Here is a 27,913-nt window from a genome sequence, read left to right on the forward strand (position 1 = left end):
GACGTCCTCCGGGGACCAGGGGCGGGGCTTTGCGTGATGGCGTCACGAGCCGGAGCCTCCGGCGGCGGGAAGAGGAGACGTGAGAATGGAGACCCCGAAGAGTGGCGAGAGCGCCGGGGACCGGGGGCCGCAGGACGCTACGCCTGCCCCCAGCAAGGCCTCGAGCAGCGCCGGCCACTACGAGCTGCCGTGGTGAGAGCCCAGGCCACTGCTGAGGATGGGCGCGCCTGGCCGTGAGGCTGGTGGGGGCGGGCCGCGCTCCGGGGCTGGGGACTCTGCCTGGCTCCGGTGGCATCGGGAGGTTGGGGGGGCAGGAGGCGAGGGACGTGGGTCTCCGAGCCCATCAGGGGTCTTGGGGTGGCCGGGGTGAGATTTTCGAGCGGGGTCTCGCGCGGCGCAGCGCTAAGGACTGTGGGACCCCCTACCCGCATTATATATTTCGCTAATCTTGTCATTTCTTTTATTGATTACGTGTTGCAGTACTATTTTGACTCTATTAGGGTCAATAAAATATTACAATTAATTTCATCCATTTTCTTATTACTTTTTAATGTGTCTGCCAGAAATTAAAAATTACTGTAGGGTTTGCTTTTTATTTTAACTGCGCAGCGTTATTCAAAATGGTGCCAGATCCATCAGTAAACAAAGCTAATTCTCTGCTGCTGCAGAGCTAACATTTGATAAAGACGAAGTGAAAAACAGTAAAGCTGCGTGTGGTGACGCTTGCCTGTTCTCCCATCACCCAGGAGGCTGAGGCAGGAGGATTGTGAGTTTCAGGCCAGACTGGAGCACATAGCAAGACCCTGTCTCAAACAGAAAATAGACAAGAACTTGGGGGGTAGCTCAGGGGCAGAGTGCATAAAAACTAAGCTGGGCGGGCTGCATATTTGTGCTTCTGTCTGATGGAGGTGGGGTTCTGGAGAGAAATAAAGAGCCCCAATAGTTGGAGAAGACTGATGAGTCTTTGAGAGTTGAGAGAAGAAGCCCTGGCTGGGCAGCAGGCTTCCTTGTTCAGAGTCCAGGTCTGCTTTCTGCTCCTGATGTTGTCAGCTGCTGAGTCTGTCCCTCTGGGCTTGCACAACCCTTGGTTTAAAAACCCAGGGTGGCGCTGTAGTGGGATGTGCTGTGCTGTCTTGGCAGTTGGGAAGTCATGGAGGACCAGGAGTGCAGCTTGCCACCTGTGCCTTGTGCTTTTGGGAAGAGCTCTCAGCTCCTTTGCTGCTGCCTGGTGCCTGGAGGGGTAGAGAATAAAGGATGAGGAACAAACGTGCTTCATTACCTGGTGCTAGAGGACAGCAGTCTCTGCATCCTGTTTTTTTTGTTCTTTAAAAAAACAAGTATCTTGGGCCAGGGATTTAGCTCAGTGGTTTTGCCGCCTGCTTCGCAAGTGCAAGGACCCGAGTTCGATCCCTGGTACCAAAAAAAACCAAAACAAACAATAAAACAGGTATCTGCACGAAGCTCCTTGTGCAGGAGAGCCAGCAGTTACCTGAGCAGGTGCAGGCTGAGGTTGAATCAGGAATCTAACTGAGGGCAGGTTGGGATGTGTCTCCCATGTGAGAGGCCCTGGCTTCCATCCCTAGCACAGCATTAAAAATAAAGTTATCGTAAAGGGGAAAGGAATTTATGATGGTCAGATCATTGCAAATCTACTACCATGCCCCTGCCTGCCCCCGTACCAGGGATTGAACTCAGGACTTTGTGCTTTCGAGGCAGGCAGAGCAGCACTGAGCTAAATCCCCAGGCCTTCTACTACCACTTCTTTGCTGAGTGTAAAAGTGATTTTGTGATAACATGATTGATTGATTGATTGATTTAGAGACAGGGTCTCACTATATAGTCCAGACTGGTCTCAAGCTCATAGTGATCCTCCTGCCTCAGCCTCCCAAGAGCTGGGATCACAGGCGTGCACCACTGCACCCAGCTCCCATTGTGAATTTAAAAGGGAGAATTATAGTGTAACCAGGCTTCTGTCGTGTGATGGGAATGCAGAGCAGGCCTGGGTTCCCATCTTACCAGCCCTCTGTACTCGGCACACACATCTGCAGGTGGCAGGTGAGGAATGAGGGTGTCCCGATGATGGGGCACTGTGTGGGGCAGACCGTGCTGCTGCACAGGGTCACCCGCTCCTGGTGGCTCTGGCCCCTCTGCAGTAGCACAGGTGTCTCTGCTGTGTGGGTGTGAAGCCTGTGATGGACAGTCCTCATGGACTTCACTTTGCCAGTGGCTCTCAGGCACCTCATTAGATTACAAACTTGCGGGCCGGGGGTTTAGCTCAGTGGTTCCACTGCCTGCCCTGAAACTATAAGGACTCAAGTTTGATCCCTGCTACCAAAAAAAAAAAAGGTGGAATAAATTACAAACTTGCACCTCTGGCATAGATTCACTGATGTGTGTGATCTGGCAAAGCTCCTAGCCCTGCCCTCTAGTGCCTTTACGTATTTTTCTGCAGTACTGAAGATGGAACATGGGGAGTGTGGAACTGGATCCTTAGACCTTTTTAAAAAGTTTATTTTGAGATAGGATCCCACTGAGTTGTCTGGGCTGGCCTCGAACTTATAATCCTCTTACCTCAGCCTCCTGAGTTACTGGGATTACAGGCTTGTGCCACTGTGCCTGGCTGACCTTTAGGGTAGTGTGAAGTTAACCAAGTCAATATTTTTTTTAAATTAAATTTTACTTTATCCCATCCCCCCCCCCAACTCCCTCCCTTAAATCAATATTCTTATGCATTTTCTTAAAAACAGGGTTGAAAAATACAGGCCAATAAAACTGAATGAAATTGTCGGAAATGAAGACACTGTGAGCAGGCTGGAGGTGAGTGACTTTATTTACTTGCTGTAGTACTGGAGATTGAACCCAAGGCTTTCGCACTGAGTCACATTCTCAGGTTTTTAAAATTTTTTTGTTTTGGGCTGGGGATTTAGCTCAGTGGTTTTGCTGCCTGCTGCGCAAGCGCAAAGACCTAAGTTCGATCCCTGGTACCAAAAAATAAATAAATAAATTTTTAAATTTTGAGACAGGGTCTTGGCAAGTTGCTAATTTGCCCAGGTTGGGCTCAAACTTACAATCTTCCTGCCTCAGCTTCCCAGGAGGCTGGGATTGCAGGTGTGCTTGGCTACTGGGGGATCTTAGTACAGATTCTATCCAGTAGTTTTGCTATGGGGCCAGAGAAGCTGCATTTCTTACAGGCTTTCGTAGTGCAGCTGATGCTGCTGGTCCTTGGGGTCTGTTCCTCTGAATAACAGGCTGTGGGGTCCGTGGATTTGGGTATCATAAGAAATGGGCAGGATCCAGCTGGGTGTGGTGGCACGAACCTGTTATCCCAACTAGTTGGGATGCTGAGGCCAGATTATAAGTTTGAGGCCAGCCTGGGCAGCTTAGCAAAACCTTCTCGAAATAAAAAAGGAAAAAGGGCAGGGAATGTAGCCCATGGTGGAGCACTTGTGTGGCAGGCCCCATGCGCTGGGTTCCATCCCCAGCACCTCCCCCTCCAAATGCAAAGTTTGGGCTTCACAGTAAGAGCAGAAGCCAGGCGGATACCTTAGAGACACAGACTGAGTGGGGCCACATCGGAGGCCAGGAGACCAGCTCCTGGCCATCCAGCTAGGCTAGGAAAGTGGGGTGGGGCTAGGAGAAAGAAGACTCGGGAGGCCGAGCAGAATTGCAGCTCAGCCTGTGTGATTGAAGGGGTGAGGGTGGAGCCGGGCCAGAGGGTGCAGAGCCCTGTGGTTCCTGGCGTGGGCAGTCGGGGCACAGGTGTGTGTAACATGTGGATGAAAACTATGGGCGGCTCAGGTTTGCACTGAGAGCGTGGAGTTCAGTGTTTCGTGTGGTGAGTCACGTGCCAGCCCTCAAAAGAGGACCCGTAGGTCCGTGTGGCTCCTGTTCAGGCTTGTGTGCCGCCACAGTGAGCTACTGGGCCCTGCAGATTAGCCAGGTTTGGATTTTTCTTTTTGTGGCACCGGGATTGAACCCAGAGCTTTTGCACTGAGCTACAGCCCCAGCCTGTGCTTTATTTTGAGATAGCGTCTTGATAAGCTGCCTAGGCTGGGTTTGAACTTGGTGATTCTCCTTCCTCATCCTCCCAAGTATCTTGGATTATAGACATGCACTACCAAGCCCCGCTCTAACCAGGTTTTTACTTGTTTGTTTGTTTATTTATTTATTTCATTTTTTGGTACTGGGGTTGAACTCCAGACCTTGCACTTGCAAGGCAGACGGCACCACTGAGCTAAATCCCTGGCCCTTATTTATTTTTTTGAGACAGGGACCTGCTTAATTGCTCAGGTTGGTCTCAAACTTGTGATCCTTTTCTTTCTTTTTCTTTGGAGACAAAATTTCACTATGTAGCCCAAACTGGCCTAGAACTTGTGGTGATCCTCCTGCCTCAGCCTCCTGAGTCGTGGGATTACAGGTGTGCACCACCACCCCAGCTTGATCAGTTTTAACGATGTCTTTCCCTCAGGTCTTTTCGAGGGAAGGGAATGTGCCCAATATCATCATCGCTGTGAGTATGGGGCCCTGGGCGCCTCGGCATCTCCTTTCCCCACCTGGCATGGTGTTTCTTCCTCCAGTCCTGTGCTTCCCATCCGCTCAGCGGGGAGGCCGGGCACACTTGCTGTGCTGATGGGGCTGTGGGGGGCGGCAGCTGCACCCAGGTCCTCCTGGTGGTGCAGGTGCTCACTGGAACCTGTTCCCAGGGCCCCCCGGGCACCGGCAAGACCACCAGCATCCTCTGCCTGGCGAGAGCCCTGCTGGGTCCTGCACTGAAGGATGCGGTTCTGGAGCTCAATGCGTCCAATGACAGGTGCGTCCGGGGAGGGCCCAGAGCCGGCAGGGGGAGTGCTTGCCAGTTTCCCTTCCTTTTGATGGAAGAATGTAAGGATTATTTTGAATTGTGGTGGAAAGCCAGGCCTAGTGGTGTGTGCCAGAAGTCTGGGAGGCTGAGGCAGGGAGATCATGCGTTCTAGCCCAACTTGGGTAATTTAGTGAGACCCTGACTCAAAATAAAGAATAATAACAGGACTAGGGCTGAAACTCAGTGTGAAGACTCTGAGTTGAATCCTCAGGACGGGAAAAAAAAGTGGTACAATACATGTAATATAAAAAAAGTTCCATCTTGAACTTAGGATCCTCCTGCCTCAGCCTCCCACAGTGCAGGGGCTGAAGGTGCACAGAAGTTCCAGCCCAACCTGGGCAACTTAGGGACTTTGAGCAACCCTGCCTCAAAGTGAAAAAGCCTGGGGGTGTCGCGCAGGGTGGGGGCCTGGGTTCAGTCTCCCCTAGACTCAATTTCCCTCTGAAGGTGACAGTCAGGTTCCGGCTTGTTTCAGAGGCATCGATGTTGTGCGGAATAAAATCAAAATGTTTGCGCAGCAGAAAGTGACACTGCCCCGGGGCCGGCACAAGATCATCATCCTGGACGAGGCTGACAGGTGGGTACCTGCCCTCCCATGGTGCCCGACTGCTGTGTCTGTCTCTCGCTGGGTTTAGTCGGAATAAGTGCCCTGTGGCAGTGCTGCTTAACACATCTCCACAAAGCAATTACAGATGATTCCAATGCCAGATTACGGCAGCAACTCACGTTCTCTAAAGAAAAGAAAATGATTTAGAAAACACTAATATCTTGCTTTACTTCTCTTTTTCTTTACTATTTATTTTCACATAGACAAAATCATAATATATTTGATTCCGTACTTTTATATTGTGGATTTTGGGTTTTCCTTTTTTTTTTTTGTATTGGGATCGAACTCGGGACCACGCGCTTTCGAGGCAGGTGCCGGAACCACGGAACTAAATCCCTGGCCCTTGGAATCGTGTTTTGTGGATCCTCCTGGGGGCGGTTTGCCCAAGCAGCCTCCCAGAGGGTGGCTGTGGGTCTCCGCAGCCCTGGTGTGGACCTCGTCCTGTGTCACTGTGGGAGAGCTGTCCCTGGGCTGGGGTCCCGGCCACTCAGCACCTCTCCTGCGCTTTCTCCCCAGTATGACGGATGGTGCCCAGCAGGCCCTGCGCAGGACCATGGAGATCTACTCCAAGACCACCCGCTTTGCGCTGGCATGCAACGCCTCAGACAAAATCATAGGTGAGCAGAGCTGAGCGAGCCCTCCCGGTGCCCACCTGGCACCTTGGCAGCAGAGGGCGGGGTCTGACTGCCACCATACGCCAAGTCTGCATAGGCAACTTTTTACATTTTAGTTGACAAAATGTATGTGTATTTATCATGTACAACATGACATTTTTTTTTTTCTTTTTGGTGTCAGGATCGAATTCGGGTCCTTGCGCTGTTGAAGCAGGCAGCGGAACCACTGAGCTAAATCCCTGGCCCAACATTTTGAAATATAATTAACTTAATTTTTTTTCAATACCAGGGCCTTTGCCCTGAGCTACATCTCCAATCCTTTTTGTTTTATTTTGAGACAGGGTCACACTAAATTAACTTGGTATCCTCCTGCCTCAGCCTTCCAGAGTGCTGGGATTGAAGGCTTGTGCCATTGCACTCGGCTAACTTTAATTTTATGCAATTATACATGAAGCGTTATTAGCTGGACTTTTTTTTTTGCAATATTGGGGTTGAACCCAGGGCCTTGTGCATACAAGGTAAGCACTCTGCCACTGAACTACAGCCCTAGGCTTTTTGAATTTTTTTTTTTTTTTTTTTTTGGTACTGAAGATCGAACTCGAGACCTTGCACTTGCAAGGCAGGTGGCGGAACCACTGAACTAAATCCTCGGCTCTGGAATTTTTATTTTAAGATATTGTCTTGCTAAGTTTCCAGGGTAGCCTCAAATTTGCCATCCTCCTGCCTCAGCCTCTGAGTACTGGATTATAGGTTTGAGGCACCATGGCATCAGTTTAGAGGTGAGAAGCTGGAGGCAGGGAGGCCGAGGAGTTTGTCCAGTCTCACAGCAGGTGGAAGAGCAGAGACGGCAGGCCCAGGTCTGTCTGCCTACTGCACTCGCAGGCACACTGATGCCACTGCTGTCACGTGCCCGGTGTCAACATTGGCTCCCCCTATGTTCTCGCCGGTTTGTGTGTCATAGACCATGCCCTGGCCCTGCCTCAGTGTGTTCCACATCAGGCCTCTGTTTACCTCACATAATCGTCCCTGTTCTTTCCTGTCACTCCGGTGGCCTCTCCCATTTCCCGTTCTCCCCCTACACAGCTGCACGCAGGGTCCGGGTCCCCACCTTGCTGCCCGCTGAGCAGCTCATGTGTCCACTTCCCATCTGCACTGCGCTCAGCGCGTCAGTACCTGGGTGCCCTGGGCCGATGTCCCCACATGGTGTCCCTTCATGTCCCTGTGTGTCCCTTCATTGGCTGCTGGTCCACACCCATGTGTGTCCTGTCCCTGGGGCATCAGCCCAGAGCTCAGCTCAAGGACCACGCAGAGTTGGACACAGGCCTATCCCTGTTAGTGTGTGGCTCATCACCCGCATTGGTGGCCTGGCACATCCTCCAGGGCAGCAGCACCATCTGCTTCTGGCCCTCCCCAAAGTGCAGTGCAGGCTCTGCATGCTGGTGGCTCTGCCTGGTGACGTGCAGCGGCAGCTGGAGGAAGCGCCGAGCCTCCCCTCCTAAGCAGTTAAATTTTCAGATACACTTACCACTCTCATTGCTGTTGTTTCCTGAAGGGAAGTAGCAGGCATGTGCGTAGGATCTGTACTCTGGTCTCAGTGGTTCCGCCACCTGCCTCACAAGCACAAGGTCCGGAGTTCGATCCCCGGTACCAAAAAAAAAAAAAAAAAAACAAACTTCCAGGGAGACCACAGAGCAGAGGGTCAGTGACCACGCTGGGAGTGACAGCAGGGAGGAGCTGCTGTGTTAGTCTAAGCTGAGGGACAGGAGAGCTTCCCGAATTCTGCACTGGTGGTGGGCGTAGTGGCACACGCCTGTAATCCCAGTACTTGGGAGGCTGAGGCAGGAGGATTGCTGAGCGTTTGAGGCCAGCCTGGGCTACATAGTGAGACCCTGTCTCAAAAAAACAAACAAAAAAACCCAAAGAAAGGAATTTTGTGTTTGCCTGGTGAGGCAGACAGACCCTTGCTGTGTCAGAAGCTCCTGTGGGAGCCAGGCTTGGTGACATGCGCCTGTAATCCTTGCACTCTGGGAGGCTGAGGCAGGAGGACTGCAAGTTGTAGCTCAGTGCGTAGGCCCTGGGTTCAGTCCCCATTACTGGGGAGGTGGGGTTGGGATCTATAGAGCTCTAAGGCAGTCATGGGTGTCCCGGAGCTGGGTTATTGCCATCACCTGGCTGACCTGTGACCTGCCCAGGGGATGCCCTGTCCAGCCTGCACGGTGGCACTGGACATGGCGGGGCTGGCCCTGGCTTGTCAGTGGCTGTGTGGCTCGCATGTTGCTGCCGGGTTGGTCCACTCCCAACTCTGAGCACCGTGGGCCCAGTGGGTGGGGCAGGGGAGCTCAAGGCTTTGGCCGTGGGTGGAGTCTCGCCCTGCCCCGCCCACCCACAGAGCCCATCCAGTCCCGCTGCGCCGTTCTGCGCTACACCAAGCTCACCGACGCGCAGGTCCTGGCGCGGCTCCTGAGCGTCATCGAGAAGGAAGCCGTGCCCTACACGGATGATGGCCTGGAGGCCATCATCTTCACCGCACAGGGCGACATGCGACAGGTGTGGGCCTGAGCCTGCTGGGAGGCGGGGCGGAGCCGCGGTGTCATCCTCACCGTGCAGCGCATCTGTCCCTCCACAGGCGCTGAACAACCTGCAGTCCACCTTCTCGGGCTTTGGCTTCATCAACAGCGAGAACGTGTTCAAGGTACGAGGCCGTGGCCTGGCTGTGCCACCTCAGCGGTGGCTGGGGCAGAAGTGGGGTGGCTTCTGAAGGAAGGGCACAGTGCTCAGCTGTGCTGCCCCCAGGAGGGTGCGGGGAGCCTGACCTGCTCGAGTTTCCCATCACACCCGTGAGGAGGCCTTGGGCTGTCTCAGCATGGCACTACTATTTTTCCCCCCAGAACTAGGGATTGAATGCTGGGCCATCACACTGAGCTGTATTCCTAGTCCTTTTTTATTTTTTAATATAAGATCTTGCTAAGTTGCTCAGGTTGGGCTCAAACTTGCGCTCCTCCTGCCTCCAGGGTTCCAGATCAACCTGGTTCTTACATGGATTCCCCGTGGTTCTGGGCACATGACTGCTCAGTGACCTAGTGAAGATTCCTTTCTGACTCCTGGTTGCTTTATGATCATTTGTTGTGTCTTTGAGGAATTCGTTATCAGGGCGCTGGAAACTTCTGGTTGGCTTCCTCAGATCTCGCCCTGCCGGAGAGCTGGGTGGAGACTCGAGCTGGGAAGGAGGCCATGGATGGCTGGGAGCTTGGAGCCTCCACCCCTCAGGCACCTCTTTCTCCTTGCGGCCAGGTCTGTGATGAGCCCCACCCCCTGCTGGTGAAGGAGATGCTCCAGCACTGCGTGAGTGCCAACATCGATGAGGCCTACAAGGTGAGCCGCTCCCTCCCAGCCTCGCCTTCCGGTCGGGAGCTCTGGGCTGGACTTGCTGCACCGGAAGTCAACTGGGGAGGAGGGGTGGAGGGTTCCAGCCTAACTTAGTCCCACGGTGGGATCTGACTTGACATGGCACTGGAGTTCCAGGCAGGGAGACTGAGGCAGGGAGCGCGGTCCAAGGGCCCTCACTGTGTGGCCTTGAGGGGAGCCTGAATTCACCCTGAGATGCCCAGACCAAGGCTCCAGACCCCTAGTGTGGACAGGGCAGTGAGGTCGGAGGCCAGGACCTGGGCTTTGCTGCCCAGGCCACTTGGCTCTGCAGTCCTGCAAGGCCCATTGATGAGGACTCTGCCGCCCCTGCTCCGAGCATTTGGCGGGTGCATTCAGTGTTTTAAGACCACCAGGTGATGGCCGGGGATTTAGCTCAGTGGTTCTGGCACCTGCCTTGCAAGCGCAAGGTCCCGAGTTCAATCTCTGATACCAAAAAAACCCAAAAAACCACCAGGTGAGTCAGGTCCAGTGGCCCATGCCTGTGATCCCAGCACTGAGGAGGCTGAGGCAGGAGAATTGCCACAAGTTCAAGGCCAGGTTGAACTACATAGCTAGACCCTGACTCCAAAGAAGAAAGAGCCCAGGTGAAGACACAGCCTGACGCCATAGGGGCCATCCCAAAGGCCGGCGGAAACACTCGCAGTGCTGAGTCTGCCCTGGGAGACAAGTTGACCCCACTGGACCAGAGAGTGTCAGGCTGTAGGCTCCTCGGGTCCCCTGAAGCATGAGGCTAAGGTGACCCCCAACCACATGGGTGGTCCAGATGAACCGCGTTAGGCTCCCGTGTCCCCTCTGGCCAGATCCTCGCCCATCTGTGGCACCTGGGCTACTCACCAGAGGACGTCATTGGCAATGTGTTCCGCGTGTGTAAAACTTTCCAGATGGCTGAATACCTGAAGCTGGAGTTCATCAAGGTGAGCAGTTAGGAAAGCCCTGTGCTGGGGGCTGATGGGCAAGGTCCTGGCTTCGCCCCTTTAGGCTCTTGCTGATGGACGGATGGATGGACAGATGGATGGAGGTGCAGGGCAGGGAACCCAGGCACCGGGCAAGTGCTCTGCTGCTGAGTCTTGTCCCTGCCCTTGATTTTGTAAGGTCCGGTGAATTGAGCTGTAATTAAGGTATATGAGGGGAGGTCAGCCCTTTGGGTATTGTCCCAGAAAAATTCCTGTTTTAAAATTTTTTTGATGGGGGCTGGGGGTTTAGCTCAGTGGTTCCAGCACCTGCCTCGCAAGCACAAGGACCCGAGTTCGATCCCCGGTACCAAAAAAAAAAAAAAAATTTTTGATGGTACTGGGGATTAAGCCCAGGGTCTTTGCACTGAGCAACATTCCCAGCCCTTGTTTATTGTTTATTTTGAGATAGGGTCTCATGGGGCACTAAGTTGCCCAGGCTGGGTTTGGGGTTTGGACCTCCTGCCTCAGCCCCCCAGAGTGCTGGAATTACAGGAGTGCACCACCATGCCTGGCTTTTTAAGTTCTTTTTTTTTTTTTTAAACAATCTTTCAGGGCCGGGGATTTAGCTCAGTGGTTTTGCCGCCTGCTGCACAAGTGCAAGGACCCGAGTTCGATCCCTGGTACCAAAAAATCCCAAAAAAGTCTTTCAAAGAAATAACAGAATCCTTTTAGGAAACAAATCTAACTCTAGTTCAGCACAGTGCATCATATCTTAGCCTCCTTCCCCCTGTGGAGTTGGAGTCTGCTGTGTCTTTTGAGCTGCAGGCCGGAGGTGGACCCTCCCGCGTGCCAACACCCGCACTGCCTGTCCGCAGGAGATCGGGTACACGCACATGCGCGTGGCGGAAGGCGTGAACTCCCTCCTGCAGATGGCAGGGCTGCTGGCCAGGCTGTGTCAGAAGACGATGGCGCCGGTGGCCACTTAGAGCAGGGACATCCATCACCAGAGCGGTCAAAGGAGTCCTTGCCCCAAGTGGGAGCGCGGCAGCTGTGACGGGCAGATATGCTCCGTTTTGGATTCCAGTGGCTCGTGGCACGTCCTGCTCCCTGCATGTCTGGTGGACCCGGTGACAGGATCCAGGTGCTGTTGGGGATGTAGCAATAAAGCTGGACCATGTTTGTCCTGTAGTGTTTGATATCCCGAGGTTTCAAGGGACACCTGCGTCCTCCCTGCTGCTGTGCCTGCCTCCCCGGGGCGACTGGGCAGCTGGCCTGGGCTTCTCCATTGGCTCCAGATCTTCAGGGCTGGCTATGGCTGCCTGGGGTTCAGAAAGGCCCCTCGGAGCAGCCCAGGATGGTGAGCCCTGCAGGGGCCGGGGCAGCTGGGGCTCTAGCCAGGGCCGCAGATGCCTGGGCCTCGGCTGTGTCACCTTCCCCTACTTGCATGGGCATGTTGCTTTAGAGTTCACCAGGGCTTATGTTTGTTTGACACCAGGGATAAAACCCGGGGCCTCATGCATGCCAGGCAAATGCTCCCACTGAGCTACACCCCTAGCCCCTTTTTATTTTGAGACAAGGTCTCACTAAGTTGCCCAGGCTGGCTTCCAACTTGGAATCCTCCTGCCTCAGCCTCCTGAGTAGCTGGGATTACAGGGTATGCTGCCTGCCCTGCTCCCTTTTTTTAAACTATGCTGAGTTTCAGTGGTATGTAAAGTAGCAGTGCCACACAGTGACCCTTCACAAGTTCATCACACACCTGGACAGTGTCAGCCACATGTGGCCAGGTGTGTTTCCTGTCCCCCACCCACTACCCTGCCCCTCCGAAAGCATTCTGAAGCAAATGCCAGGCCTTGTTTACTTACAGTGGTGGCTTTGCTTCTGTGATTGGTGGCTTCATTGGGGGAGGTGGGGCTTGGGTTTTTTGAGGGCTTTTTTTGAGGTGCTAGGGATGGAACCAGTGCGTCCCATGCTAGGCAAGTGCTCAGCCTCTGAGCTGCACCCCAGCCCCTCACATGGGAGGCTTTGGTTGAGATACTTGTGAGCCTGGTGTGGCAGTGCAAACCTGTAAGCCCAGCACACTGGGAGGCCGAGGCAGGAAGATTGCAGATTCAAGCCCAGGAACTGAGTGACTTGTGAAGTCTTGTCTTTCTGTTCCCCATTCCTATTCCCCAATGGATTTTCCTACTTTTAGAAAAATAAATAATAGGGCCCAGGATGTAGCTCAGTGGCACTTCGCCTGCCTGGCAAGCACAAGATTCCTGAGTTCGATCCCTGGTACCCCCCCCCCCCCGCAAATATAAATAAATAAAATAAATAGGGAGTGAGGGCTGGGGATATAGCTCAGAGCACCCTGACTTCAGTCCCCTGTACTGCAAAAATAAAAGCGCTCTGGGTGCCCTGCAGGCTCCTGGACAAGGGCCACCCCGCCATGGCTGTGTGAGCCCTGTTGTGGAGGGGACAGTAGACAGCGACCTCGGCCCAGCTGTGGTCACCGGGTGGGTGGCTCGTCTCTGCCGGCCCTCTCCACAGCCTGTGTTGCTCTCAGACCACAGCGCTGGATGGGGACACCGCAGAGACAGGAAGGGCCTGAGGTTACCGGCCCTCTGGGTTGGCTCTCAGGGCCGGGGTGGGGCTGCCCTGCAGCCGCAGGTGTCATTTCCCACCAGACTTGCAATTGCAAACCTGGGCCGGCCTGGAAGCACAGCACGGTCACCCTGTTTGCAGACGAGCCCTCCATTCCCACGGCCCGTGGCAGCAGAGGCTGGTGAGTCCCGGCCCGCCTCCCCCAGGCCCTGGCTCACAGGAGTGGCTAGGCTGTGGGACGAAGGGACAGGTGGCCACAGTTTGGTTCTAGGTGTTTTTATTTCCTGACTTGTAAATTCCTCCCAGGGAAAGAATCAGTATGGTGTCCGAGGAAGAAGGTTGGACTCAGACCCAAGAAAATCTCCAGTCAAGTGTGGTGCACACCTGTCACCCCAGCACTCTCGGGGCTGAGGCAGGAGGATTGAAAGTTCAAACCAAGCTTGGGCCACTCAGTGACTTAGTGAGACCCTGAGTCAAAATAAAATACAGTGGGCCAGGTGTGGTGGTGCATGCCTGTAATCTCAGCACTTAGGAGGCTGAGGCAGGAAGATTGCTATAAGTTCAAGGCCAGCCTGGGCTACATAGTGAGACCCTTTCTGAAAACCCAGGAAACCATAATGGGCTGGGGCTGTAGCTCAGTGCAAAGGCTCTGGGTTCCATCCCCAGCACTAGGGAAAAAAAACCAAAAACTGGTCCACAGCCTTCTCTAGGTCTCAGGGTCCTTTGTTAAATAGGAGGCTTGACAGTCCCTTGGAAGGCTTGCGTCTGAGTGGGGACAGCGGGCAGGCACAACAGTCCCTGCTTTTTGGGGGACATGGTTTATCAGGAGGCTTGGTGGGAATCGTTTCTGACCCCTGCAGGCCCTCAACCACTGGGCCAAGCACCATGGCTCCAAGCCATGATGCACTTTTGTCCCCGCAAGTGACATTCACATGGAGAGAACATCACCGTGGCTCTGGCTTCATTTCTTCAGCCAAAGCCAGGAGAGGCCCCCACAGGGGGCAGGGAGAACCGGGCCCCTGAGCAGTGTGCTGCAGCCGGTGCCCGGAGACTGCATATGAAACACAGCTGTGCCCATGTGAGTTAATGGCACAGTGCACGATCATGTGAAAGATGCCCTGAACCCAGCATGGTGAACAGTTTGCAATCCAAAGCAGAAACAGACAAGAAATCCGGTATTGCACAGCATTTTAGAGGATAGGTCGGAGGTGCAGCTTGCCCTAAACCCTGGACATCCTATCACAGTGGGGGCCAGGTGACACCAGGCACCTGTGCTGCCCCAAGGAAGCCAGGTCGGGGCAGAGGTGCAGCTGTGGCAATGCCACATGTGAGTCTTTCCTGGCTGTCCCCATGGCCAGCCAGGTGGTCCCCAGCTGTTGAGCCCCTTTCAGGAGAAACCTCGAAGGGCCGAGGTGAGGATGCTGGGCAGGCTGCTGGGTACTGTGACCCATCCACAAGGCCGGTGGTTCCCTCGGGGCTGGCGTTGGCTCCTTCAATGCAGATGAAGAGGGTTTGTCACAAGGGAAGCCTCAGCCACTGTGCATTCCCAGGATTCAGCTGCCTCCTGGCAGGATGCTCCCCCCAGCCTTGTCCCTTCTATTGTAGGAACCTCGCTCTTGGTCTGACCTTGGTCACAGCCTGGGTGACCACGGAGCACCTGGTGGCCTTTGCTGCCCTGTCCTGGGCTGAGCTCCCCCACACAGAAAGGACCTGTGCCGCCAGTGGGGTCCCAGCGGAGCCCTGCCTCCTGCCAGGCCAAGGGTACCCGGGAACCGGGTCTGGGCTGCTCCACACTGGGGATGCCCGGGCTGGCCAGGGTCCCCCAGCCACAGCCTGGCCCCAGACCCACACTTTCTGAGGGTGGCCTCGGTCAGCACACAACATGGCCACTGCCACCATCCTCCCACCATCCACGATCCCCAGCACTTGCTCTGTCACCACTTCCCTCTAAAGCGAAACTTTCTTCTTGGGTTTTTTTTTCTTTTGGTACTAGGGGTTGAAAATAGGACCTTTGTGCTGAGCTACAGGGACCCCCCCCCCTTTTTTTTTGGTACCCAGGATCGAACTTGGGACCTTGTGCTTGGGAGGCAGCAGCACCACTGAGCTAAATCCCTGGCCCCCTTTCTGTTTTTCGAGACAGGGTCTTGCTAAATCAGCCAGGCTGGGCTCAAACTTGTGATCCTCGGGATGACAGGTGTGGGCCACATGCCTGGCTTAAAGTGAAACTTCCCAACCTGCACTCCCCAGTCCTTGCAGCCCCCCGCCATGCACCACACCTGCTCTTCTCACGGGTGACCTGCCACACCCCACGGTCCTCTTGACCTCTGTGGTGGGCCACGCCGTCCTGGTCGCTGTCTCCGGGGCAACACTATCTGCTGCCTCAGCCCCCACCTCCTGGCCTTGGTGACTGCCCCCAGCCCATCTTCTTCAACCACCTGGGCAGGGACAGCCCCTGGGGCTGCAAGGTCACGCTGCCTGCCCTGACCAAGGTTCGGACCTGAGTGCCTGCATGATTGGGCGACCGGAACTTATGTCCCAAACTCAGCCTTGGCCGCCTGCTCCTGGGCCCTGCAGATCCCAGCCGCTGACAGTCACCTCCACTTCCCCGTGCTGCGGCCATGACCTTCCACATCTGTCTGTCCCCGCCAGTGTCCCGGGCCTGGTTCTCAAGCGCCCCCCCCCCCCACTGTGAGACCCCAGCGAGATCACCCTCTGCTGCTGCCCCTCAGCTCCGCGGGCTGCGTGCTCGTGTTGGATGGGGCTCTGCTGGGCCCGGGGTCGGGGCACACCCCGCCCTGTGGCCCGGCGCCCAGCGGCCCAGTGTCCTGGATGGGGACCTCAGCAGCTTGGGGCTCCCTGCGGTGACCCTGCTTTCCAGGCCGGGACACAGCTGCGCTACCGACCGTGGCCTCCATCCTCTCCTCCGTGTACTCCGGGTGTGGCCTGCGGTCTCGGGGTGGAGCTGTGAGTCCCCCCAACCCCAGTTTGGAGGCTCGTCTGTGTTGGCCACCTCTGTCCCTGTGCGGTCCTGTACCCATGTCCTGCCCAGCCCGGGCTCCGTGTCCTCCTCAGAGCCAGGGACCCCAGCTCCATTCTGCCAGTGAACAAACAGATTTGGAGCTGAGCCCCAGTCTGAGTCCCACAGTCCCTCAGGTCAGACTTCTCTGCCTGATGCCTGGGTGGCCTCAGGCCTGTCACCTGGATGTCTGTCACCTGCATGCCTGCCACTGAGGTCCCCAGCTCCACAGAGGTGCAGCAGGCGGAGGATGACAGTGCTGGGGCGCATCCCCCTCCTGAGGAGCTCGGTCCCCAGCACCCATGGGCTCCACCCATGAGACATCTCCCCTGTTCCCAGGGTCCCCAGGGCCCTCACCCGAGCTGGCTGTTGGGCCGTACCTCAAGTCATCTCCCTAGGCTTCCCCGGCCACATCCCCATTCACGTAGTCCGACTCCCCGCTGTCCTCGTCTGGACTCCCCACTGGGGACAGATGTGCCGCTCCGGGGACTTGTGCTGCGGGCCAGGGTGCAGGTGTGTGGGAGTGGTTGCTCCTGTTCCCAGCTGCACCCCAGCTCTGACCCCTGACTCCACAGCAGCCCGCAGGGGATATCACACGTGGGGGACCAGCAGTCTGTCTATCTCTGGGGTCTGCCAGAGGTGGCCCTGTTCCGGGACCTGAGATGGTGTCATCGAGGGGAGTCCTGGCCAAGCACAGGAAGCCTGCAGCCTCAAGGGCACTGGAGGCCGCTGTGGAGTCTGACGGGTGGTGGGAGGGGAGTCCCCGACCTGTTCCCCAGAGCAGCCATGTCCCCTCAGCCACCTACCTGGGGCCCATGGGGACTCCTGCAACTGCTGGATGGATGCTGAGTTCTGATAGTCCCCAGACTCCTCTCTGCCTGCTGGCACAGGGACAATTTGGCCAGGCCTCCAGGGCAGCCCATGCCCTTCCCAGGCCAAGCTCTGGACACTGGCTGGACCACACTTTGCTCAGAGGCCCAGAGGCACCAGAGTCCAAGGCAGGGAAGGCTTGGGCCGTGGGGCCTTGGGCTCAGGAGCCCAGGTGGCCTGGATAGCACTCAAGGCCTCCGGCCCAGCCCTCCCGAAAGCCACTCACCTGACTCTGCGCTCCTGCTCCGAGGCTGACAGACGAGCACGTTCTCGTAGGAGTTGGTGTCGTCCTCATCTGCCAGAGGGAAGGCACCGCGGGCTGCTGGGGGTCTCCTGCAGGGCCTGCCTCTCCTGGCCCTCTGTCCTCTCGCCCTGGGCAGGGGACCTGGGCCGCCAAGCCCAATGCCTGGAACTTTCTCCTGGACAAGCTTTGCTTTCCTGGCCCCCTCCCTCTTTTCCTTCCTGGTACTGGAGACTGACGTCCAGGCCCTTCACACTGAGCTACATCCCCAGCCTTTTTTTGTTGTTTAAAACAGGGTCTCATGAGGCGCTGAGTTGCCCAGGCTGGGCTTGGACCTGGGATCCTCCTGCCTCAGCCTCCCAAATGCTGGGATTATAGGTGTGCATCCATGTCTGGCTTATCTGTTCCTCTCTTTGGAAAGCAAAGGTGCTAAGAGCCAAAGGCTCAGCATGTAGCCCAGCTTGGGATGACCAGGGTTCCCTGCCTGGCAACCAAGCACGCCCTTGGCCCCTCTGCCTCACCTTGGAGGGGCTTCCAGGAGCAGCTCCAGTTGTAATAGTCTGCAGCAATGGGGTCTCTGGCCAAGGACATGGACCCAGGATGAGTTGGTGGATTGGCAGCGTCCAGTGGGGGCCAGAGGGGACTCAGGGCTAGGGCAGCTCTGACAGCTGCTTGCTAGCGGGGGGCTCTGCCATGGTCCCCTTCCCTCCCCTCGCCTGGCTCCAGGGGCCCTGCTATGTTTGCCTGTTTGTGAGAAGAGGCAGCAGGGCCCCTTCCTCCCCTCGGGGCTGGCCGTCCCTACGACAAGGCAGGGCAGGAGGAGCCTCTCCTGGATGTTGGCATCTCCGTCCTGTCCCAGCAGAGCCACCAGAGTAGAGGAGGGGAGCTCAGAGACCGCAGATGGGGAAGCTGGGGCAGGGCGGGCAGGGCAGGGCCGGGGCAGGGAGGTCACTCACATGTAGGCGTCAGACTCTCGTCTGCTCCCTGGAGGAGGCAGGGACAGTTAGGCGCGAGCTGGTAAGGCAGCCCCACACCCCAGAGCCCCCTTACCTTTGCTGAAGTTCTGGTACCGGGGGGACGCAGGGTCTGGAAGAAAGGCCAGGCACGGTCCGCCACCCCACCGCCCGGCCATGTCCCCACCTCGCCTCCCAGTCACTCACCCTCAAGCAGGGTGGAGAAGTGCAGCAGCTTGTCCTTCCTGTGGGGGACAGGGGTGCTGGGATGGACCCGAAGGCACCCAGGGAGGGGTGACCCTGGCCCAGGCTAAGCCTCTGGGGACCCCAGGCTGTGGCCCCAACAGGGTGTGATGGGAGCTGTTCCTACCCTGCAGGGGCTGTGTCCGTCAGGGGTCCCGGCCATGCCTGCCTGATCGCTGCAAAGGGAACGAGGTGTGGGTGGGCCCAGGCCAGCCCCGCATCAGGCCTGGCCCTGCAGACAGAAAGGATCTTTTCTGTTTGTTTTTTGAGGGTGTTTTTTTCTGGGGATTGAACTCAGGGCCATCACACTGAGCTCCATCCCTAGACATGTTTAATTTCTTATTTTGAGACAGAGTCTCCCTAAGTCACTAAGTTGCCCAGGCTGGACTCACACTTGGGAGCCTCCTGCCTCAGCCTCCCAGAGTGCTGAGATGACAGTCATGGGCCACCACGCCAGGCTCCTGACGTGAACCCCAGCCCCAGCCCAGTCCCTAGACCCCAGAGACTCACAGGAATAGGTCCGAGAAGCCACTGAGAAGCTCTGCTGCCTCTCTTGCCTGGAAACAGGAGGCTGTGCTGAGGGCAGCTTGGGGCCCACAGCCCAGGGACACAGGGGCAGGGCCGAGGGACAGTGAGGGACCAGGGTCAGAAAGAGAAGGGATGGGGAGGGTGGTAGTGGGGACAGGGTGTCGCCCTGCTGCCTCAGACGCAGGGCCCCCACCCCCACCCCCACCACACGGGGCGACACCCTTCACACAGCTGCCAGCCAGCCAGCCAGGCTGTCCCCAACACCATCACATCCTGCGTGGCTCTCAGGTCCCCTGGGAGGGGCAGGAGGGGGCAGGGCTGGAGAGGTGGCCCCGGGAGCCCCGGGCCCAGGGGAAACGGCTGCTCAGGGACCTGGTGGTGACTTGGGGAAAATGATTCAGTCACAAGCAACCATAAGCCTGCCTGGCCGCCTACACCTGGAATGTGTCACTGTCCCCAGAGGGCCTGGCCTGCCACTTAAAGCCGCCTGAAGGCTCAGCAGAAGCAGGTTCCCAGCGCTGCTCTGACGGCTCTTCTTCCTTGGAAGAAGACTGGTTTGTTCTTACTGTTTTCTTTTGAGAACCAAGGTTCTGGAGCTCATGACCCTCCTGGCTCAGCCTCCCAAGTTTCAGGATCACAGGCCCCACGCCTGGGTAGAAACCTGATTTTTACAGTGTTTCAGCAGCCGTGTGCCCTTTTCAAAGACTATGTCCCAGGCTTCTTCACACTTAAGTGTAGCCATGTGAATGAACTCCCGTCAGTGAGTTGCAAACGAAGCTTGCTGCTATTTCCAAGAAGTCTCCTTATGGGGCAAGGCCACCTGAGTAAACCCTTTTTGTCCTTATCTCTTCTTGCCTGCTTGGAATGCAGAGATAAGGGGTGGCACTCCAGCTGTCATCTTGGACCTTGAAGTTCTTTGAGGATGCAAGCCCCCCTTGCATATTTGGGGGAGTAAATTAGCCACTCATTTAGGCAGGTTTGGGGCCCCTCCCCTTGACTACAGTGAGTCCCTGGGGACCTGGTGGTTAGGGTGACCTGCTTTAGGAGGGATGCCCTAAGTCCATGAGAGAGAGTCAGGCATGGCTTCCTGTTGGGGATGATCTGGGAGTGGGGCCAGGAGCACACGGTGGTCACTTCCTGCAGGTTGATGGGCCTGAACCCTGACCACCCCAACACGAGGACGCGTGGCTTCTGGGCCTCACCGTGTGCGCTCTGCAGTCCATCAGGAGGAGGGGACACTGGGGACAATGGGAGGGAGAATCCCAGGAGGCTCCAGCTCCAGCCCAGGGTGTCAGAGATTCTGTTTTCAAATCTCACTGTGGTTCTTCAGTTGCAAAGGGAAATGAGGAAGGATGTGCGTGTGTGCGTGTGCGCGTGTGTGTGTGTGCGCGTGTGTGTGCGCATACGTGTGTGCACTGTCCTGTGGCATGTGACAGCCTCCACCTGTGCGCTCGGGGATTTGTCCTGGGCTTCACCCGCCTGCATCTGGGCTTTCACCCTCACTCCCGGGGGTGCGGCCAGTCCGTCTGTCCCCAGGGCGCCTGCCCTGCTCTCCTGCCTGGGCCCCCGCCGGGGCTACTCACAGGTTTCTCTGCTCGTAGATTTTCTCTGTCCTCTTCGGGCCTGTGAAGAGCAGGCAGGGATTAGCCAGCATCCCTGAGCCGCGTGGGGGCTGAGGTCCCTGCTTTCCCCTCCCCTGCTCCCTGCAGGCCTGGGACAGGACCGCTCAGCTTTGGGTCGGAGAAGAGAGATGGAGAGGGCTCCCACAGGCGGCCCAGCCCCCAGCCCCCTCTCTTGCCTGGAGCGACCCCCTGGCCCCAAACACTGCAGTGTTGTTGGTTTTTTCAGAGCTAGGCTCCGAACACCGGGTCTTTGCACTGAACCAAATACCCAGCCCACTTTCTTTTGTATTTTGAGACAAGGTCTCGCTAAGTTGCTAAATTGCCCAGTCTGGGTTCAAATTTGCAGCCCTCCTGACTCAGCCTCCCAGAGCACTGGGATTATAGGTGGGCATCACCATGCCTGGTTCAGAGACCCTACCTCACCTGGTGAAACCAAAGTCCCCCCTCCCCCAGGCACAGGGCCCAGTGTCTTCTGGGTCAGCTCAGGGTCCAGCACCCGGTGGTCGGGCCTGAGCGTCCCTGGGACCACGCCCTGACCAGGGGGTCCTCCCTCGGCCCTGGGTCCCCTTACCTGGGCGGGAGCAGTGCACACACAGCCCGGCCACGGCCACGGCCCCCAGCAGCAGCAGCAGCAGCAGCAGCAGCAGCAGCGCCGACCCCGGCCACAGCAGCTCCACCTCGGGGCCCATGTCCTCCGCTGTCCCTGCCTGCAACACTGTTGCCTGTGAGCCCAGCCCGCACGTGGGTTTCTGACCCCACTGGCCCACATGGCCCCACAGCCAGGCCCAGGCACCCCTGGGACAGCCCAGTTCCCCTTAGGACACCAGCCAGCACCCCAGTCCCCTGCACCTCCCTCCATCCACCCAGCCTGTGAGGGAGGGCTCCCCCCAAGCACAAATGGAGAAACTGAGGCTGGGGCCTCCAGCTGCTCTGTGGACAGACAGGATTCAAGCCCTAGCCCGTTAACTGCCTGTGACCCCAGCACTCTGAGGCTGAGGCAGGAGGATCCTGAGTTCACGGCCTGCCTGGGCAACTTGGTGAGACTGTCTCAAACAAAACAAAACAAGGGCCGAGGATTTAGCTCAGTGGTTCTGGCGCCTACCTCGAAAGGGCAAGGTCCTGTGTTTGATCCCCCGTACCAAAACCAAAAAACAAAACACAAAACAAAACAAATGGCCCCACCCTGGGACCCTAATCCTGGCTGCTCCCTCTCCTGCCTCCAGACACCTGGGAGTGGCTTTCCCTTTTCTACACCTTCGAACCCAGCTTCTGCCTGTTGTGCAAGTGGGGAGGAAGCAGTCAGGGAAGGCTTCCTGGAGGAAGTGGCCCTAGGAGCTGAGATGGAAAATGGTGTCCTGGCCAAGGGGCTGCTGGTGGCAGCTGGTAGGGGCAGGAGCTAGGGTGCCAGCCCTGGGTGACACTTCAGGACACCCTGGGACTACTTCATGGCCGGCGGCACAGCATGGGGAATAAATAGACGTACAGCCCCCCGCAGCACCTCCACAAGCAACCTTAAAGAGACTCAGCCCCACCCGAGCTGGGCATGGCTGTGCACGACTGTGATTCCAGTGTCCTGGGAGGCTGAAGCAGGAGGGGAGCAAATTCCAGTCCAGCCTGGGCAACTTGGCAAGACCTTGGGGATGCAGCTCAGTGCAAAGGGCCTGGGTTCAATCCCCAGTATGGAAAAAGAGAAGAAGGAGAAAGAGAAGAGGAGGAAGAGGGAAAAAGAGAGAAAGAGAGAGTCCTTGGCACTGGCAGGGGACAGAGTGGGGGATGGCCCTGTGGAGCCACACTGCACCCCAGTTCTGCCCCTCTGGAGGAGCCTCCTCCCCCTCCCAGCTGGAAGGGGACCCTGTGTGGCCTGGGCTGCCCCTCCTTAGTGTGTGGCCCGGGCAGGTCTCTGGGTCTCCAAGTCATGGATCACACAGAACCCACATGTTTCACTGCAGGCCCTCAGCTCCCCTGAGCCCAGTGAGTCAGGGGGAACAGTGACTTCTCCCCATGTGACTCCCACTCCTTGGTCACCAGGCCTCCTCCCGGGCCCGAGCTCCTGTCCCACCACCCAGGCCAGGTCCCTGGACACATCCCTGTGGAGCTGTGGGAAGCAGCGAGCATTGGGGCCCCCCAGAGGAGGGTGCGGGGCTGGCTCCTGCCTATGCCAGAGCTCTGAGGACTCCGTGTCTCACCTAGAACATGGGGTCCAACTCCGAAGAAAGGACACTGAAGGGGACAGCAGAAAATGGAAAGACATCCCCTGCTGCTGGACAGGCAGAGCCAATCTAGTCAGAATGCCCACACCTCCAAAGCTGCTATTTAGATTTAATGCAGTCCCAATCGAAATACCAAGAGGATTCCTCACTAAACTGGAAAAAACAACCCTAAAATTCAGAGGGAACCAGAAGAGATCCAGAATAGCAAAAGCAATTCAGGGCAAGGGCAAGGGAGGGGGCATCACAATCTCAGACTTGGAGCTACATTACAAAGCTACAGTGATCAAAAAAGCATGGCACTGGCACAAAAACAGACATGTGGCTCAGTGGAATAGAGGAGAGGAAGCAGACACAACCCCAGGCACCTTTGGCCACCGGAACTTTGACCAAGGGGCCAAAAACACACTGGAGGAGAGAGGGCCTCTCTAACAAGTGGTGGTGGGGAAACTGGCTTCCCACATGCAGAAGACTGAGTCTAGAACCAAATCTCTCACCAGACACTAAACTAAAATTAAAATGGATAAAGGATCTAAGTGATAAAACAGAAATATTTAATCTGCTGGAAGATAAAATGGTAAAACTCTTGAAGGCACAAGCACAGCCAAAGACTTTCTGTACAGAACCCAGTGCACAAGAAATAACACCAAGAATCCACAAACAGGATTGCATCAGATTAAAACGCTTCTGCACAGCAAAGGAAATTAGTGACAGAGTGAAGAGACACCACTGAGATTCCACGCCACTCCAGAGAGAATGGCTATCTTTAAGAAGGTAAATAATAACACATGCTGGAGGGGCTTCGGGGAGAAAGGACCCTTCTTCACTGTCGGTGGGAGTGTAGACTGGTGCAGCCACTGTGGAAGTCAGCATGGGGATTCCTCATAATGCTAAGGCTGCTGTTTTCTCTCTTGCACAGTGGGCTAGGGTGTAGGGTGTACTTCTCTTCCTACTTTTACTTGGCCCAAGCTTGCTCTGCAGAGTCTTTTTTTTCCTACCTTTAATTAAACTTTCCTACTGTAAAAAAAATCCCAAAAAACCTAAAGACAGAAATTCCATTTGACTCAGGAGTTCCCCTTCTTGGTATCTTCCCGAAAGATTTAGACATCATGTCACACTGATCCATGCACCCCCATGTTTATAGCAGTGCAATTCATAATAGCTCCACCTTGGAAGCAGCCTTCATATCCATCAACAGATGAATGGATAAAGAAAATGTGGTTTTTATACAGTGGAGTACTACTCTGCCATAAAGAAGAATAAACTTGAGTCAAGAATAAACTTGAAAATGGAAGGACCTTGAGACCACAATGCTAAGTGAAATAAATCAGACACACAAGTTTAAATACTGCAAGGTTTCTCTGAAACAAGAAACCCAAAGTATAAATAAATTAAAGAGCAAAGTAGCTCTCTGCTTCCTATTGCCACAACATGAGCCGCTGTCCTCTGCTACTCCCTGACATGCTATCCTCGGCTCCAACTGATTGTGGGCTCTAAACATGAGACAAAATAGTTTTCCTCCTCTTTAAAAAAAAAAAAAAAAGAACAAAATAAAAGATAGATAATTGGAAACAGGGAGATAGATCTTTTACAAATGGGAAGCAGCCTCGAAAGCACAAGTTCCTGAGTTCGATCCCCAGTACCAAAAAAAAGGGAAAGGGACCAAGCGATGAGGGGGCATAGGAAGTCAAAAGAATCGAGATGAGTATGTGTTAAGTGCATGTACCGACTCCCCACGATGATTATGATCAGTACACACTGCAAATATGTCTGACAGAAATAAAAAGTTTAGAAATAAAATAAAATGGGATCCAGTTGGGCATGGTGACAAACCCCTGTACTCCCAGCACTCTGGGAGGCTGAGGCAGGAAGATTGAAACTTTGAGCCCAGCCCAGGTAACTTAGTGACTTAGCAAGACCCTGTCTCAAAATAAGAAATAAGAAAGGGCTGGGGATGGAGCTCTGTGTGAAGGCCCTGGGTTCAGCCCCTGGATTGGAGCGTCCTCAGGCTGCTGGGGCGCCCGGCCCACTGTGTGGCTTCCTCGGGCTGCCTGGGCTGGGCGCTGCCCTCCTCGGCCCAACACCTGGCATCTTTATCTTCAGTTAGGACGGCAACTCTTCCTGCTCCGCAAAGACGCAGACGCTGACACAGGAGGGCTGCACAGGGCTTGGACGTGGCCCAGGAGACCCCGGAGCAAGGCCGGCTCACAGCCACTCCAGCCTGCTTCTGGGGAGCGAGGCCCTCGGGCCCCCAGCCCCGCTTCCTGGGTGGACAGGACCCTGGGCAGGAGGCTGTCCGTCCTGCCCCACGTCCTCCACCTGTCCGGGGGACAGGGACACTCAGCCCTCACTTGGGTTTGTCATCCACATGCCAGCCTGGGCTGTGGGGGCTGGGGTGGCTCCTGTCACCGGCACGTCCCTAAGGCCCCATGTGTGGCATGGGAAGTAGGTGCTGGCCGCGTGGCCTGAGACAGACACCAAGGTGAGCAGGCAGGCCAGGCACCTGCTGCCCCGACTTGAAAGGCCAGGCCTTGTGCCTCTGACCCCGGGGACCGAGGAGCTGGGACCCTGTGAGGCTGTGGCCTGAAGAGCGGGTGTGATGAGCCTCCTCCACGCCTTTGGTGCCCGTTCCTCAGGGAAGACGCCTCTGAGCCCAGCAACGGGAAGCTCAGAGAGGTGCGTCCCATGTCACAGGGTCACACAGTGGCAGAGGCACAGGGGCAGGGTTCAAAGCCAGGGCAGGCAGACACCAGATGCCATGCTTCCGTCTCTCTCTCTCTCTCTCTCTCTCTCTCTCTCTCTCTCTCTCTCTCTCTCTCCAGGGTCTCAGTATGTAGCCCAGCCTAACCCTCAACTGGCCTTGAACCCTCAGCAATCCTCCTGCCTCAGCCTCCTGAGTGCTGTGATTACAGGCCTATGCCACCACACCTGGCATCATTTCCATTTTTTGAGATAGGGCCTCATGAAATGGCCCAAAGTTAGCCTTGAATTTGGGAATCCTCCTGCCTCAGCCTCCTGAGTGCTGGGATCAAGGGTGTGCACCTCCATGCCTTGGTAGTCATGAAATATTTTTAAAGAGAGACTAGCAAGACCTTGAGTGTCTACCCAGCAGCTGAATAGATTCTGTGCTTGCTCTCGCTCTCACAGGTGGCTGGGGGGTGCTGAGGCTGAGCCCTGGGAGGCCCTAGGGGGAAGGGGGCTGGGTGAGGCCGGCACAGCCCCTGCTCTGTGGCCGAAATAGCTCAAGGGGAAGTGGGCAGTTTTCTTATGAGCACAGCTCACAGGAACCACCAGGGAAACCACGGGCCCAGCCTGGGCGCTGAGCTCTGCTGCAGCCTTGGAGACCGTCCTGGCTGGGGACACAGCTGGGGACAGGGCTGGGGACAGGGCCGGGGACAGGGCAGGCGGGCTCAGACGCAGGCCGGGAGGGGGGCAGAGGGTGGGACCCTGGGCCTGCCGGGTCCCAGTGACGTTGAGCTTCAGCAGGCTGGTGAGGGCCCTCCGAGGAGGCGGCTGGTGCCCGGGTGGAGGGGACAGGGCAGTCAGGGGCCGGGGGGAGTCGGGCACAAGATCCCCTCAGAGTCAGCAGGGAGCAGGGTGGGACCGTGCTCTCCTGTGGGCCCTGGCCAGTGGCAGGGACAGCACCAACCCGTGCTGTGGATGCAGACACGAGGCTGCCCCTCCCCAGGCCTGGCCGGGACAGGGCCGCCCTGAGGCTTCAGGGCCGGGCAGCGGGCGGGCAGGGACAGCAAGGGCAGAGTGGATGGAGCCCGGGACAGGCGGGCCTGAGTGCGGCAGGCCGAGTGCCGGGGCAGGCGCTGTCCGGGCAGGGTCGCCCGGGTCCTGCGGGCCGGGCCGAGCCCGGGGATCCTTACCTGAGCTGGCTCCTCACTGAGGACGCCCCATCCCCGCACTGCTCCAGCAGCTGGCGCTGTGGCCTCTGGAGGGCAGCAGGCGAGGCGGCAGCTTCCTGTCACCACTGAATCATCCCTCACATCCGCCGCCGGACAGGCCCGCCGCGGCGGGGAGAGCAGAAGGCCACAGACACAGGGTGAACGCAGACCCGAAACGTCACGGGCGGCCATGGTGGCGCACACCTGTCATCCCAGCGCTCTGGGAGGCTGAGGCAGGAGGGCCCCAAGTTCAAGCCCTGGCTGGGCAACTTAGTGACTCAGCGAGAGCAGGTCTCAAAATAAAGAATAAAAAAGGGCTGGAGATGGGCTCAGTGGATAGCTCTGGGGTCAGTTAGCAGTACCACACACACACACGCGCGCGCGCGCGCGCACACACACACACACACACACACACACACACAGGGAGGGGAAGAAACAGGCAGAGACACACAGAAAGAGAAAGACGTAGGCCGGGACATCGCACACAGACGGTGGCAGAGCCCAGGGACAGTGCAGTGCACACAGGGAGAAGAGGGAGCAGAAAGCAGGGACGCGGGGAGCCACGCGCAGACGGGACAGACGCAGAGGGCGCGGGACAGGACCGGGACAGGACCGGATCTGTGCCAGGGCGCAGCAGAGGAGACCACGGGCAGCGAGCAGGCAGCCAGGCACGAGCCAGGCGGCGCGGACCCTCCTGCCCCGGGCCCAGGGCCGCCTGTCGCTGTCTCGGTGTCACAGCGAGGCTCCCGAGGCGGCAGAGGAGGCCAGGTTTGGGTCCAGGCGGACGGCAGTGCACCTCGGGGAGTCGCGGGCGCGGCCTGGTGCCCCCGCTGGGCATTAGCCAGCCTGCCCGGGCCATTGAGGCTTGGGTGGCGTCCAGGGTGCCCCAACTCCCAGGTAGGACACCAGGGCCGGAGCCCCGAGAGTCCCTGACCCGCTGGGAGTTTCGCGTCTCAGCCGGGTCCTGGCCCTGGGCGTAACACCAGCGTGGAGCCCGCATCCTCCTTTAGCCCCTAGGGCCCGAGACACAGCGGTCTGGAGGCGGACTGGGCAGCCCGCTGCTGCCACCTGGTGGGGCAGGCGGGGAGCGCGGCTTCGGGGCTGGCGGGGACGCTGAGCTCGCTGGTGTTAGGAGCGCAACAGCAGCAGCGCCTGACCCCAAAATCGGTGCCGGCGGCTTAGCGAGACCCTGTCTCAAAATAGACAATAAAAAGGAGCTGAGGATGTAGCGTAAAGACCCTGGGGTCAACCCGCATACCCCTCCCCACACATCAAAACAGCTGAACTGACCCAGTCCGGGGGGACCTGGAACACCCCCCAGCTCCCGCCTCCCCACCAAGTGCACTCTCCTTTGTG

The 27,913-nt window shown here is 56.9% G+C and overlaps 2 protein-coding genes across 21 annotated transcripts; one reads left to right on the forward strand and one right to left on the reverse strand.

Annotated features, from left to right (window-relative positions):
- Positions 1 to 13,568, forward strand: Rfc2 (replication factor C subunit 2). 5 transcript variants are annotated; one of them, XM_087196213.1, is made up of 11 exons: positions 1 to 192; positions 2,748 to 2,817; positions 4,469 to 4,510; positions 4,704 to 4,810; positions 5,337 to 5,438; positions 5,985 to 6,085; positions 8,472 to 8,629; positions 8,709 to 8,774; positions 9,374 to 9,454; positions 10,272 to 10,422; positions 13,291 to 13,568. In XM_087196213.1, the coding sequence occupies exons 1-10, from the start codon at positions 86 to 88 to the stop codon at positions 10,377 to 10,379; spliced, it is 942 nt and encodes a 313-aa protein (XP_087052339.1). In that variant the 5' UTR covers positions 1 to 85; the 3' UTR covers positions 10,380 to 10,422; positions 13,291 to 13,568. The 5 variants fall into 5 exon arrangements, with proteins under 5 accessions (XP_087052339.1, XP_087052337.1, XP_021110022.1 ...); XM_087196211.1 differs by having other exon boundaries at positions 10,309 to 10,422; XM_021254363.2 differs by lacking the exon at positions 13,291 to 13,568 and adding an exon at positions 11,277 to 11,589.
- Positions 2,813 to 27,610, reverse strand: Lat2 (linker for activation of T cells family member 2). Of its 16 annotated transcripts, XR_015445456.1 has the most exons (15): positions 26,540 to 27,610; positions 21,029 to 21,164; positions 20,419 to 20,458; positions 18,818 to 18,864; positions 18,435 to 18,483; positions 18,272 to 18,309; positions 18,162 to 18,197; positions 18,068 to 18,095; positions 17,633 to 17,688; positions 17,097 to 17,165; positions 16,807 to 16,881; positions 9,119 to 10,615; positions 8,683 to 8,836; positions 7,608 to 7,689; positions 2,813 to 5,592 (listed from the first exon to the last, which is right to left on the reverse strand). XR_015445456.1 is itself a non-coding variant. In XM_087196221.1 (13 exons), exons 1-12 carry the CDS (start codon positions 26,747 to 26,749, stop codon positions 16,395 to 16,397), a joined length of 885 nt encoding a protein of 294 aa, XP_087052347.1. In that variant the 5' UTR covers positions 26,750 to 27,604; the 3' UTR covers positions 10,428 to 10,615; positions 16,381 to 16,394. The 16 variants fall into 16 exon arrangements, 12 of the variants coding, with proteins under 12 accessions (XP_087052344.1, XP_087052347.1, XP_087052349.1 ...); XR_015445454.1 differs by having other exon boundaries at positions 7,608 to 8,836; XR_015445455.1 differs by having other exon boundaries at positions 8,683 to 10,615.
- Positions 27,611 to 27,913: the final 303 nt, after the last annotated feature.

The sequence above is a fragment of the Heterocephalus glaber genome, unplaced genomic scaffold (genome assembly GCF_053883595.1).
Source record: "Heterocephalus glaber isolate CG9 unplaced genomic scaffold, H.glaber_assembly_v1.0 deba00001610, whole genome shotgun sequence".
Lineage (NCBI taxonomy): Eukaryota > Metazoa > Chordata > Mammalia > Rodentia > Bathyergidae > Heterocephalus > Heterocephalus glaber.

What these genes read in the sequence shown, in the direction of transcription:
- Rfc2 (XM_004840035.4), top strand. Translation starts at nt 86, where the DNA reads ATGGAGACCCCGAAGAGTGGCGAGAGCGCCGGGGACCGGGGGCCGCAG. An exon ending in ATCCTGGACGAGGCTGACAG is followed by an intron (nt 5,439 to 5,984) that starts GTGGGTACCTGC and finishes CTTTCTCCCCAG; the next exon opens with TATGACGGATGGTGCCCAGC. An exon ending in CGCCTCAGACAAAATCATAG is followed by an intron (nt 6,086 to 8,471) that starts GTGAGCAGAGCT and finishes GCCCACCCACAG; the next exon opens with AGCCCATCCAGTCCCGCTGC.
- Lat2 (XM_087196214.1), bottom strand. Translation starts at nt 26,749, where the DNA reads ATGGCCGCCCGTGACGTTTCGGGTCTGCGTTCACCCTGTGTCTGTGGC. An exon ending in ATCTACGAGCAGAGAAACCT is followed by an intron (nt 18,865 to 20,418) that starts GTGAGTAGCCCC and finishes TCCTGTTTCCAG; the next exon opens with GCAAGAGAGGCAGCAGAGCT. An exon ending in GTACCAGAACTTCAGCAAAG is followed by an intron (nt 18,096 to 18,161) that starts GTAAGGGGGCTC and finishes TGCCTCCTCCAG; the next exon opens with GGAGCAGACGAGAGTCTGAC.